At 41.2% G+C, this 12,834-nt stretch overlaps 1 protein-coding gene and 1 non-coding gene across 2 annotated transcripts in view; both read left to right on the top strand.

Annotated features, from left to right (window-relative positions):
• Positions 1–12,834, top strand: part of FGD6 (FYVE, RhoGEF and PH domain containing 6) — a 94,405-nt gene that overhangs the window by 22,053 nt on the left and 59,518 nt on the right. Inside the window, exon 3 of the mRNA XM_038756279.1 lies at positions 11,687–11,831. Within this exon, the coding sequence (XP_038612207.1) occupies positions 11,687–11,831 (145 nt within the window). The remainder of the gene's footprint in view (positions 1–11,686; positions 11,832–12,834) is intronic.
• Positions 5,967–6,104, top strand: LOC119937384. The gene has a single exon (XR_005454056.1). It is a non-coding gene; the product is annotated as a small nucleolar RNA SNORA7 (small nucleolar RNA).

Genomic DNA, 12,834 nt, shown 5'->3' with positions numbered 1-12,834 from the left:
TATAAAGGAATGATAGTTTTGGTTTTTAATAAACTTAGAATGATTAAAAATGTTAAAAGTTATCCTAGTTAGAAAGTATGCTTCACAATGCGATTGCCTTTGCGGTCTGAGTAAAGTGTGGGAGACAAAAGTGCATGTACCTGTGGTTTAGCTCCCAGCCCCTCCTTTATAAGGAATATTTGACTATGCTAGTCTGATGCTAGTCTGATCTGAACCAAGTGGACAGTGCCATAAACTGACAGATTTGAACAAGCAGAGTTGTTTTTAGGAGTTGATAATTGACTTGATGTTTGCTTAGGTTTAAAGGAACTGTCTTATACAGCTCTCGGATACTAATTTATTATTTACTAGACTAATTGTTACACCTGTAAGAATTAAATCATAAGGTCGGGGGCTCAGTGAAATCAAATTTCGATGTACAAAACTTCCATGCTCATTCATCAGTTTTGAGGTGATGTGTAAAATAGAAGAAACCATGGAAATGGAACACTGGCATATAGGAGGTATTCAGGTTTGGTCAGAATTTGGGGAATAAAATCTAGCTGTTGAGCCGTCATGAAAGTACTTGTATGACTGGCATGTTCATAAGTGGTTTAAGTCAAATGGTTTGTGTTGGTGTTGTGTTAATCTGGTTCCTAATTTTGTGCTAGGAGTTTTGAATCAGTTCTACAATATAGAATACTGTTATTTCAGTTTGCCGTGTTTCCACTATGCACACTCTTGGGGCTTTCATGATTTTTGCCATAACAATATGTTAGGATAGACCGTGAAAACAAGAATGACTCAGAAGCTATATAATCAGGAAGGAAGTCATGTCTGGGGGGTATACATGACCGCTTAACATAGAACAACCCCATTAATCTAAGTTTCAAATTAGATTTTTAAAGAAATTACTCCATCTCCTCAGCCTCATACCAAAATACAAATGTTCACACCCAAATACCCCTTCCTAATGGCTAACCAATTTAAGATTATCTAATCAGTGAAATGACTGAACTTTAACCTTAGAGATACTGTAAATACTATAGTCCAATCATTTTACCTTAAGGTAATTTGACTTTGACAAAATTGATAAGAAAAGTTCTGTTATCAGTAACATTTTTGAATGTTCAGAGCATTGTACTAAGCTCTTGGAAACTTTTGGCAGAAGTGGAAAAAAAAGACCCCTGCCCTCAAGGACCTTAGCTTTATTAACGAGTCTTGGTGATATGGTGAATAATTGAAATCCATAGGTAATATACATTTCTTATTTTTGCTGAAAATTTCAACCATCACTTCTGCCTAATCTTTTACCTTTGCTGCTAAGCAGAAAGCAAAATGGAGTTCACACTTTAGTGGAAGTGTTAATGAGGAGAAATAGGAACAAAAAGGCTAGCAGCTCGGAATGAAAACGTAAACCGACCTAGATAACCTAGAAATGGGAAATTCACCTTTTAAAATAGCTGACTATACAGTATTTACTAACTTTATATTTTAAGAATTTAAATGTCATGTGAAACACTTTTTGCGAAGATCTGTGGTACTGATGATGATCAGTAGTGCTTTGCACATAGTAAGCGCTTAATAAATGCCATCATTATTATAATAAATCTGTTGAGATAATATTGAAAAACCAAGAAGCAATTTTAAAGATAAAAGTACAAATAAGAACACATTCTCATTAGCCTTATAGCAGTTTTTGTAGTTCAGCTCCAAGAGAATGTGATTTTTTTCCTAAGGGGTCTTTTGTTATTCATCCATGGCAATATTAAGGATGAGTTAGAAAACTTTCAGAGGAAAGGACAGGATTTGATAGAAAAGCCACTGAAACAACTGGGGCATTCCCTGAAGCCAAACTTTTCAGCAACTGTTAGCACTGTCGAAAGCAGTGATATTGCCTGGCCAAATAGTTGCAGAGTTAAATATTGTCATTGTTGTGTAGGGTCAGACTTCAGCTACATTTGGAGTTAAGCCAGCATCCCACTGTCCAGGCTTTTCAGTCTAACAGGAAACATCTGTAAACTTTGGATAGTGGAATGACAGATCTGGACAGTAGGCTAGTTTCTATTTGCTAACAATACAGGCCACTTAGAGCAGAGAAAATAAGCTTAAAGATCCCACTCCCCCCAATCAGTGGTGTTTATTGAGTGCTTACTGTACTGTGCATTTGGGAGAGTATGATAGAGTTGATAGACATGATTTTTGCCCACCAGGAGCTTATAGACATTCTTTATTAGACACACAACTGCAGTGTTTCCTTATTATGACATAACTAAAATAAATTCAGATTAAACATGGCTACTAGTCCAGTTACCAAAGGGTAGAGAAACTTGATTGCTTGGGTTGCATGACTGTTTGTGTGGATTTTCTTTTGTGGGCGCAGTTTTCAGATTACTCAATCAAGTCTATTGAGTGTTTGCTATATGCAGAGCCCTGTATTAAGCGATTGGGATACTATAGTTCAACAAAATGGGTAAACATGATCCCTGCCCACAACAAGATTACAGTCTACAGGGGGAGACAGATTAAATAAATAATTTGTAAAATATTCATTCATTCAATTGTATTTATTGAGCGCTTACTGTGTGCAGAGCACTGTACTAAGCACTTTTAGTAGTATATAATGTATAGCTATGTACATAAATGATATGGGTTGAGAGTAGATTGCAGGAGTTAGAAACTAAGCTATTTGTGGGTAGGAAATGTCATTTTTTTAACTTCTGAAGCACTTCAGTTTATTCAGCTCCTACTGTAATGCAGAGTGCTGTGCTAAACTCTTGGCAGAATGCAATAGAGTTGATAGACACAATGCCACATAGTGTAGTGCATTGCACCAAATGTACAATCAAATACTAAGAATATAATCACGGGTTCTTATTAAAGGTTGAAATCGATTCTTCAGATTTCAACATTGAGATGAGAAACTTTTTTTTAAAGGTAGTGAAAAGAGTCAGAGGACCTTGTTTGTAATATTGACTACCATTTGCCAGCTGTGTAGCCTTGAGCAAGTCACTTAACTTCTCTGTGCCTCAGTTTCCTAAACTGTAAAATGGGGATTCAATACCTGTTTCCCCTCCTACTTAGCCTGTGAGCCCCATATGGGGCAAGGGACTGTGCCTAACCTGATTAACTTGTATCTACTCCAGCAATTAGAACAGTTCTTAGCACATAGTAAATGCTTAACAAATACCATGATTGCAATTATTAGTTAAATTGGATGAAACAATTCACAGGGAGTCTTCTTGAGTGGGTAGCTCTAGGGAGCAATTGTCAAGTGCTTAGTATGGTGCTCTGTACACAGTAAACGCTCAATGAATGAGTGCATACCACAGTCTTTTGAGTTGAAAATGTTCCAGAGAAATGAAAGGGTATTTCATACCCTTGGTATAATACCTGTATCCAAGTCTCTTGTTGCACCGTCCAACACGTCTCTAGAAAAAATTGGTCCTTCTACAGAGAATATTCTACAAAGAAGCAGCATGGCTTATGGATGGAGCTTGGGCCTCTGAGTCAGAAGGACCTGGATTCTGTTTCTGGCTCTGCCACGTGTCTGCTGTGTGACCTTGGGCAAGTCACTTAGCTTCTCTAGCCTCAGTTACCTCATCTGCAAAATGGGGATTGAGAGCGTGAGCACCATGTGGGACGTGGACTGTGTCCAGCCTGATTAGCTTGTATCCACCACAGTTCAGAACAGTGCCTGGCACTTAGAAAGTGCTCAACAAATACCATTAAAAAAATAATAAACTGTACGCTCCCTCTGGGCAGAGAACATATCTACCAACTCTGTTGTATTCTTCCAAGCACTTAGCAGTAAGTGCTCAATAAATACTGTTAATTGATCAACTTATTGGACTGTTCAGATGGTACTAGAGATAAGCGCTTAATAAGCTCACCCCCACCCTGTGCTCTCAGAGTGTCGTGGCTGCAGGTGGCCTCACGGTCCCATAACCCGGCGTGGGCGGAAGGTTTCTGGAGTAGCAGAAAAACACTTCAGTTATTACATCAGGAACGTTCAGGAAATGACCTAGGAAGTGTCCATTTCAGCTGGGGAAACAGGTTGTGGTGCTGTTTGCTGCTATCAGGGAGGAGGAGGAGGAGGTGTGAATGGTGTGAATTTTCGGGAAGTGTGGAGCCTTGCTTGGTTGCACTTGAAGCAGCCTTCACGCTCAATTGGGAGGCAAATGTAAACAGAAGTGCAGAGCTGCAGAGTTGGAGAGTGCAGGGTTAGCAGCTCCAGCTGCACTGTAGCATCTTCTGCTCCCTCAGTGAACCAAGCAGGACTCTGGGCAGACTCTGGGTGTGCAATGCTAGGCGGTCTTGGGGAAGTGAGCACTGCCAGGGTGGTGGCTGGATGTAACGCGGCACCTCCCCAAGTGTGATCTGGTTGGGTCCAGCCTCTCGGCTACCGCTTCACCACTCTCCCTGCCTTTTCAAGTACCAAGCTCATTGCCTGTCTCTGACACCCACCCCGACCCTAACACTAATGCTACTTCCAGGACAAAGCTGGGTTTCCAACCTAGGTCATCTGACTCTGAGGCCCGTACTCTTTCCACTGGGCCACGCTGCTTCTCAACTTGGATCTACCCTAGTGCTTAGAACAGTGCTCAACACATAGTAAAGTACTTAACAAATACCATAAGGAAGCTATGCTTTTTTTACTTTTACCCTTTCGTTTAGTAGGGTTGCCACCTTTCGTCCATTGCCTCCTGCTGAATCTCCCTCCTCTCAGTGAGTTGCCCAACATGAGGGGAATTTGGAAGTAGAACAAAGGTCAGCTTTGAGCCCGTGGCAATTGCAGCCTCAACAGTGTCTTCCACCTCCCTTCAAGTGATGTGGCCTACCAGCCTGGGAGGAATTTTTCATATTTTGATGTCCTAATTTTTTTCTAGTTGGATGAATTGAATTGTAATCGTATGCAAGACTACACATGATTTTAAAATAGTCATCTGAAGAAGCTGTTTTAAAAATCAATATTTTACAGCGGTTTGGCATTCTGACTTCAATTTTTAAGCCTATCAGAGATCTAAGGACATAACTACTGCCATTCTGGATCAGGGCAGTGGTCCAGCCTGTCTCCAGCACTGGAGCCCATTGGTGCTTCAGGAAGTCTGCCTTTTGGCACACTTCCTCAAAGGTCTGAATCACTGATTACTACTGCTTTGGTTTGTAAACTAAATTCCTTTAAAGATAGGGCACACAATAGTATGCTCATAATTGGTACTGTATGTATTTTGCTTTTGAAGGAAGCAAAGAGAACTATTAAAAAATGCCCGGTAAAATCAGCTCATCAAAAAGTTTATGTTTTTTTGTAGTGTTAACTAAGTAAGCTTAGATGTGGATTTGCAGCTTGAGATATAAATATATCTCACTGGCTCACATGAGTATAATTCATGAGGCATTACTCAAAAGGATATTGTGGTTAGGTTGGTGAAGAGATGTTTCCCGTGATTTAGTTTGCAGAAGCTAGATTTTTTTAAATAGCAATGTATTCAGGGCATAGTAAAATATTTAAAATAAATGAAATTGTGAAATAGTAGAAATCTTTCTCTTGCTTCTCTCACACTTTTCTCTCTGTCTCACTCACGTTTAGCAGGCCAAGATTTTCCGTTGTCTCTATCCATACCTGAAACTTTGCTAATGGGGCTGTTCTAATCATCTGGAATCTCTACCTTTGGGAGTGTGAATGTCAGCCTGCCGATGTCCTCCTCCTTGGTCTGTGGAATTGTTTTCTCTGGTTGAACGTCTTTAAGAGACAAGCCGGGGTAGTATTTGAAGGACGAGGACTGCTACTTGGAGAGGCTGAGATGGTAGTTAAGAAAATTCTGAGGCCCAAATGCAAGCACTGAAGTTACACCTTGGGTACAGCATCAGGGCTCAGTGTTTCCTCTTCTTTGATCTACCTTAGACTGGGAGTCCCTTGTGGGACTGTGTCCAACCAGATTATCTTTTATCTATCCCAGTGCTTAGTACAGTGCTAATCACATAGTTCCCTCTAAGGGTGGCACTTGGAGAGTTTGCAGTACTCTACCAGTCTCATCTGCGGGAGGGAGAGTCAAGCAGAGGCATACCCATTCCATTCCTAGCTTGGGCAGTGGCTAGCGAGCGGAGGGCAATCTGCTACAAGTCAAAACTCGCCCGTGCTGGGCAGCAATGGCATGGGAGAGAGTCTGAGAGCGGAGACTCGTGTTTACTGCGTGGAAGGTGGCAATGGGAAACCAGTTCCGGATTTTTACCAAGAAAACTCTACGGATACACTACCAGGACGATTGCAGATGCAGAGCGGGGCGTTATCGGAGAGATGTGTCCATGGTGTCGCTGTGGGTCGGAAACGACCCGATGACATAAGACAAGTCACATAGTAAGCACTTAACAAATGCCACAATTATATTATTATTATTATTATTGTCTGGATAAGACAGCTTAAAATTGCAGGTACTCTTGGGCCAGGTTGAGGTAGGGAGTTCTGCAGACATGGCGCTCTGCTCTGAATTCCCTGCTTCCACTTCTCTGAAGAAAAATAATAATGATGGCTTTGTTAAATAACAATAATAATAATGATGATGATGGTATTTGTTAAGCGCTTACTATGTGCAAAGCACTGTTCTAAGCACTGGGGGGATACAAGGTGATCAGATTGTCCCATGTGGGGCTCCCCATTTTACAGATGAGGGAACTGAGGTACAGAGAAGTTAAGTGACCTGCCCAAAGTCACACAGCTGACAATTGGCGGAGCCGGAATTTGAACCCATGACCTCTAACTCCAAAGCCTGGGCTCTCTCCACTGAGTCACACTGCTTCTCTAAAGTTAAACACACTATGTGCCAAGCACTGTATCTTTCAGGCACAGTACCCAGCCCTCATCAAACTGTAAAGCAGGGAAGGAGAACAGATCTTTCACCCCTATTTTTTACAGATGAGGAAACTGAGACACAAAGATTTTAAGTGACCAGTACTCAAGTCTCCTAACTCCCCATCCTCTGCGCTTTCCATTAAGCCACACTGCTCTCTCACTGAGGAGACTAATCAACCAGTAGTATTTATTGAGTACTTACTGTGTGCAGAACACTGTACTAAGCTCTTGAAAGAGTCCAACATAGGTTGGTAGACACGTTCCCTGCCCATAAGGAGTTTACAGTCACCTCTTTCTCATTCTGCTTCTTTTAAACAAAGGATACACCGTTAGCAGTCTAGCAAATAATATGAAGACCTACAGAAGGAATTAGGGCTTGCATGTGTTTTCTGTAATGCTTGGGGACTATTCCCAGTAGGTAGGAAATAGGGCCAAGAAAATATTAGGAGAAAATGCTTTTCCAGTCGGGAGAGTGAGGAGACAGTGAAAGTGACCCACAGCTATACCATATTCCAGGCTGCTGGAGATGCAGGAGAGGACACCTCCCTTCCCGCCTTCCCTCCTTCCCTTCTCTCCCTTCTCCCCGGCTTCACCAGGATTCCCATCATTCACTCCTTCCCAGCAGGGGCGAGGAGGCGGCAACAGCTTGAGACCTTCCCAACATCCAGAATGCTGGGAATAATGACCGTCCAACTCTGAACTTTGGGAAGCCCCAAACTCCACTCCTCTAGTTAGGGTGTCCCATCGTTTTCGGTGTCCTTGTCTTTATATTGTTTTTATGTTTGTATTGTTTCATCCTTCCTTACTTGTTTGCCTCCCAATCCCTCTCCCTCCCTTATTTTCTTAGATTCTGAGCAGCTGGAGGGCAAAAGATTGTGTCTAATTTTCACCTATGTATTTTTTCAGGATTGTGTCTAATTTTCACCTATGTATTTTTTCCAGAACTTAGTTCACTGCTCCAAACAAAGTCTTTAATTCACTACAATAGGAATCTGATGATAATGGGTAGTCAGGCCTCCTCCAAGAGGCCTTTCCTGACTAAACCCTCATTTTCTCTTCTCCCACTCCCTTCTGCATTGCCCTTGCACTTGGATTTGCACATTTTATTCACCCCTCCCTCAGCCTCATGATACTTAGGTACATATCCATAATTTATATTAATTTCTGTCTCCCCTTCTAGACTGTAAGCTCATTGTGGGCAGGGAATGTGTCTATCAACTCTGTTATTCATTCAGTCATATTTACTAAGTGCTTACTGTGTTCAAAGCACTGTACTAAGAGCTTGGGAAGTACAAGTCAGCAACAAATAGAAACGGTCCTTAAGTGCTCAGTACAGTGTGCTCTGTACACAGTAAATGGAGTTCTTCTTGACCGTATGCTCATTGTGGGCAGGGAGTATGTCTGTTTATTGTTATATTTTTCTCTTTCAAGTGCTTAATACAATTGACTGACTGACTGAATGAAAGGAAAGCTGTCTCTGATAATGCCAGTTTGCTGGAGAGAATGCATTTGAATTGCTCCTAATATAGCTACCATTGTGGTCCAGAAACTAATTGGTGGTGTGGGTGCCCAGAGTTTGGCTAGGCAGCATTCCTCTGTATTCTTGGTGTTCTGTTAAACTGAGAAAAGAGGAACTGATACCACACTGATGAGAAGAGAAACTGCTTTTTAACTGAGTTCACTTTGTGATACGTAGTTTTGTATTTGTCATTCTTTCTGTGATCATTTTACCAGAAACCTTGTCTGCTCTGTGACCTTGGCCAAGTCACTTCACTTCTCTGTTCCTCAGTTGCCTCGTATGTAAAATGGGGATTAAGACTGTGAGTCCCATATGAGACAGGGACTGTGTCCAACCTCATTAGCTTGTATCTACCCCAGCCTTTACTAAATACTTAACTTACATAGTAAGTGCCTAACAAATACCATTAAAAAGAAGAGAGAAAGTTGCCAAAGGAAATGCAGAGTCTTACAGTCAGATTGAAAGAGGATCCAAAAGTGAATTATTGCAACCTCCTTAGGGTGAGCAGATATCATTTACAATACATTAGGATGGAATGAAGAAAGATAGAATTGTGCAAGCCAGGGTGGAACTCGTAAATGGGGCAGAGAGGAACATGACAATACGAGTCATTGTTTGTGTTTTACAGTGGTGAGAACTACAGAGTTTATTCTTGATGAGCAGAGGCAAAATGATGGTGTGGTCAGCCCATGAGGGTTTAAGAGGAAAGTGAAATAGCACGTGGATATGGGAACATCTGGGTCCTTTACCTTTCCTATGTGGCCTGTGGTCTGTAAAAGTTGAACTGCCATGGACTGGTATTTTTCAGGCAACCAACCAGTGCTGCTTGAAGAAATAAGGTGGAGAAATGCAGTGTCTTTGCATTGGGTGGGTAATTAGTGCAGTGTAGTACCTGCAGTTTAAAGGGCCCTCTTGTTTGTGCTGTACCACTGGAATCTTCAGAATTTTGAAATTCTTTTTCTCTTTTCCAGAAGCAGTGTTAATTAGAAACTGTAAAACAAGGTCCTACTGAGTCTCCAAAAAAAATGTGTAGCTTCCTGGGTTAAATGAAACCCGGGTAAGTTGGAGACAAAAATGAAATATCCTGTTGACTTTGGTTCCTCAGCTCTTTTCTTAAAGGTGTATCTTCATTTTCCTCCTTTGCCTGTGTAATCGTGAAATATCCAAGCAGGAAGATGTGGAAGAAACATCATGTCCTGTGCTCTTGACCCTGGTACTTCAATAATAGGTTTAATGTTAGGATGTTAGGCAGCCAGTGAAAAGAGAGAACTAAAGTCAGTAGAGAAGGGAACCACCAGACAATGTGGCATATGAACTTGCTTAGTGAATATATGTGGAGTCAAAAGTCACTGCTAGTCATTTTCTGATACTACTGGAGGTCTAAAACCCTCCCAATGACCATATTTATTTTATTTTATTTTGTTAGTATGTTTGGTTTTGTTCTCTGTCTCCCCCTTTTAGACTGTGAGCCCACTGTTGGGTAGGGACTGTCTCTATATGTTGCCAACTTGTACTTCCCAAGCGCTTAGTACAGTGCTCTGCTCACAGTAAGCACTCAATAAATATGATTGATTGATTGATTTACACAGAGCAAGCTAGTTGTTATAAAGTTTGAGAGTAGGAAAATCAGGTTGTGACCCAGGTGTATTCGACACAAACCTGATGTTGAGGGCCAACCCAACATTGGTGAGGATTGCAGCATACGAGTAAGAACAATCCTTTTTAAAAAATGAAAAAGAACACTTTGTCTATAAGCAAAATTTTATAGAATAATGATGATGATGATGGTAATGATTGTGATATCTAAATGCTGACAGTGTGCCCAAGCACCATGCGATGTGTTGGAGTAGACACAAGATAATCAGACTGGGCACAAATCCTGTCCCACATGGGACTAACAGTCTAAGTAGGAAGGAGAACAGGTATTGAACCCGAATTTTACAGAGGAAACTGAGGCAGAGTTTAGTTAAGTGACTTGCCCAAGGTGACACAGCCGGCAAGTGACGGAGCCTAGATTAGAACCCAGGCCTTCTGACTCCCAGCCCTGTGCTGTCTCCACTAGGCTCTCTCAGCACTTTGACTTGAGCATGTGCTCCTGATTGACAGCATTTCAGGTTTTCCCAGCCTTCATACCCGTCCTCTCCACTTTCTTCTCTCAACTCTCTGCTTCTGTAGGTAGCATTCGGGCCACATGGTTTTCAAATGAGTGGAGTAGGGTAGCGCTGCAAGCAGCTGGCCAGTCAGGCAAGTTAGGAGGCACTTGTCAAGATCCAATCTTATAGCAAAAATACCGTCTGCATAATTCAAATGTGATTTTTTGGGCCCCTACTTGCCAACAAAAGAACTAAGAAATTAAGATCCCAACATACCCGATCGAGTTCACAGTTTTCCATTTTTCTTTTTCGGTAGGTGATTTGTTAAAGCCCTCTATTTTCAATTTCATATTTCATTTGTACTTGAATGCTTACCATGTGCAAAGCACTGTACTAAGCGCTTGGGAGATCATCATATAGCATACTATTAGTTAGTTCAGTAATCGTGTACCTTTTAAAATCGGCATCAGTGTACTTTTCCCCAGAATGACTTCATTTCCTAAAGAAGTTCTAGAATTTCAGTGACCATTCCTTGACCTACCCAGGTAGTTCAGATTACTAGAACAAAATCAATTAATCATTTTATCGTGCTGGGGTACTGTGCCTTGTGCTCTGCTGCAAGATTGGTCCCCAACCTTACCCTTTCTATTCCAGTGACATTGTTACGTGACACAGACAGAAGCCAGGAAACTAGTCTCTACAGGCAGTTTCTTCCTGAGACTTTTACAACTAAAGCTAGAAATAGTTCTTTTCATCTTTTCTTCCTGGGGAACACTCCTCTGGAATTTCCCTCATAAATAGCATTGCAGTAAAGCCTTTTATATGTAAACAGAAATTAAATGCTGGGTTGGGCTATAACCTTGAAGCAGGCTAAGCAATTGACTGTGGAGCAGGTGTGTGGGAAAGTGATGGAGTGTGCAGTTTAATTATGCACACTTATGTAATTTTTTTATGGTTTTTGTTAAGTGCTTGCTATGTGCTAGGCACTGTACTTAACACTGGAGTAGATACAGCTAATCGGATTAGACACAGTCCATGGCCCACATGGGGCTCACAGTCTTAATCCGCATTTTACAGATGAGGTAAATGAGGCCCAGAAAAGTGAAGTGACTTGCCCAAGGTGTCACAACCGCCAAACATTTTTGAGCTCCTAGTGCCATGTAGACAAGAGTTGTAATGTTGGTGCTCTGCCTGAGCCTACTTGCTGGATGGTTAATGCTTCTCTTTCTGTTGTTATGATTCTAGAGCCTCTCATGAAGATCACAATAGCCTGGACGTGGTGTCGAGTGACTTTCCCTCAGATGAAGAGGAGATCATCGATAGTTCTGATGAAGACGATGCCAGCTCCGATTCCAGCAAAGGGGAAGTTGATCTTCTAGACGATAAGCAGGTGTATTTTAGTTTTTGTAATGTTTTCAAAGCATCTCTCACACTATTTCTGGTCAAGTTATTTTCTTATACAAAAGCCAGCATGGCCTTTCTTCAGTACTCTGTTGGGGTAAAATGTCTTACTAGTAAGTTATCCTAAATTAATTTCATGACGTAATACAAAACCTGAATCATATTGCCTGTCATGATTCCATATTGCTTACGGAGACTTTGGAGCTAACCTCACAGGCTAGCTGAAAATCGCCAAAGGATTGCAATAGTTCCTGACATTTTTCATTTAATATTATGAACTCCTTTGGCACAGGGGAATGAGTCTTATGACCATGAGCATATTCCACCTACGTAGTTATTAATAGCATCTTGTCAAGTCATCAGAATAAATAGAAATAAAGCTAGATGCACATCATTAACAAAATAAATAGAATAGTAAATATGTACAAGTAAAATAAATAGAGTAATAAATCTGTACAAACATATATACAGGTGCTGTGGGGAGGGGAAGGAGGTAGGGTGGGGGGATGCAGCGTTCAGCTATTCACCTGGACCATGGCACTAAGAACTTGTAATTTCACAACCAAAAGTGAACTTGAAGGTTGCCTCTTCCCCTTTATCAGTGCTTATTGCCACAGTTTTTACAACAGCCAAGAAGGGATTGGAATTTAACCAACTTGTTTTAATTACTACATCAACAAGATGTCCAAGCTTCACTAATGCTCATCAGCGTGCATCCTAGATACTTTGAAAACGTCTGCTGAGAAGATCTTCCTGACCTCAAAACCCCACGTTTTTGTTTGAGGAATAAGAAAATGCAAAATCAGAGTTTTAAGGCAATTTAGTGGTTTAATTTTTTTAATCAATCAATCAATCGTATTTATTGAGCGCTTACTATGTGCAGAGCACTGTACTAAGCGCTTGGGAAGTACAAATTGGCAACACACAGAGACAGTCCCTACCCAACAGTGGGCTAACAGTCTAAAAGGGGTACATTTTTAGGTACATTTCTG

This window comes from Tachyglossus aculeatus, chromosome 14 (genome assembly GCF_015852505.1).
Source record: "Tachyglossus aculeatus isolate mTacAcu1 chromosome 14, mTacAcu1.pri, whole genome shotgun sequence".
Lineage (NCBI taxonomy): Eukaryota > Metazoa > Chordata > Mammalia > Monotremata > Tachyglossidae > Tachyglossus > Tachyglossus aculeatus.
Note: the sequence above shows the minus strand (reverse complement) of the source record. Positions and strands in the feature narration are given on the sequence as shown.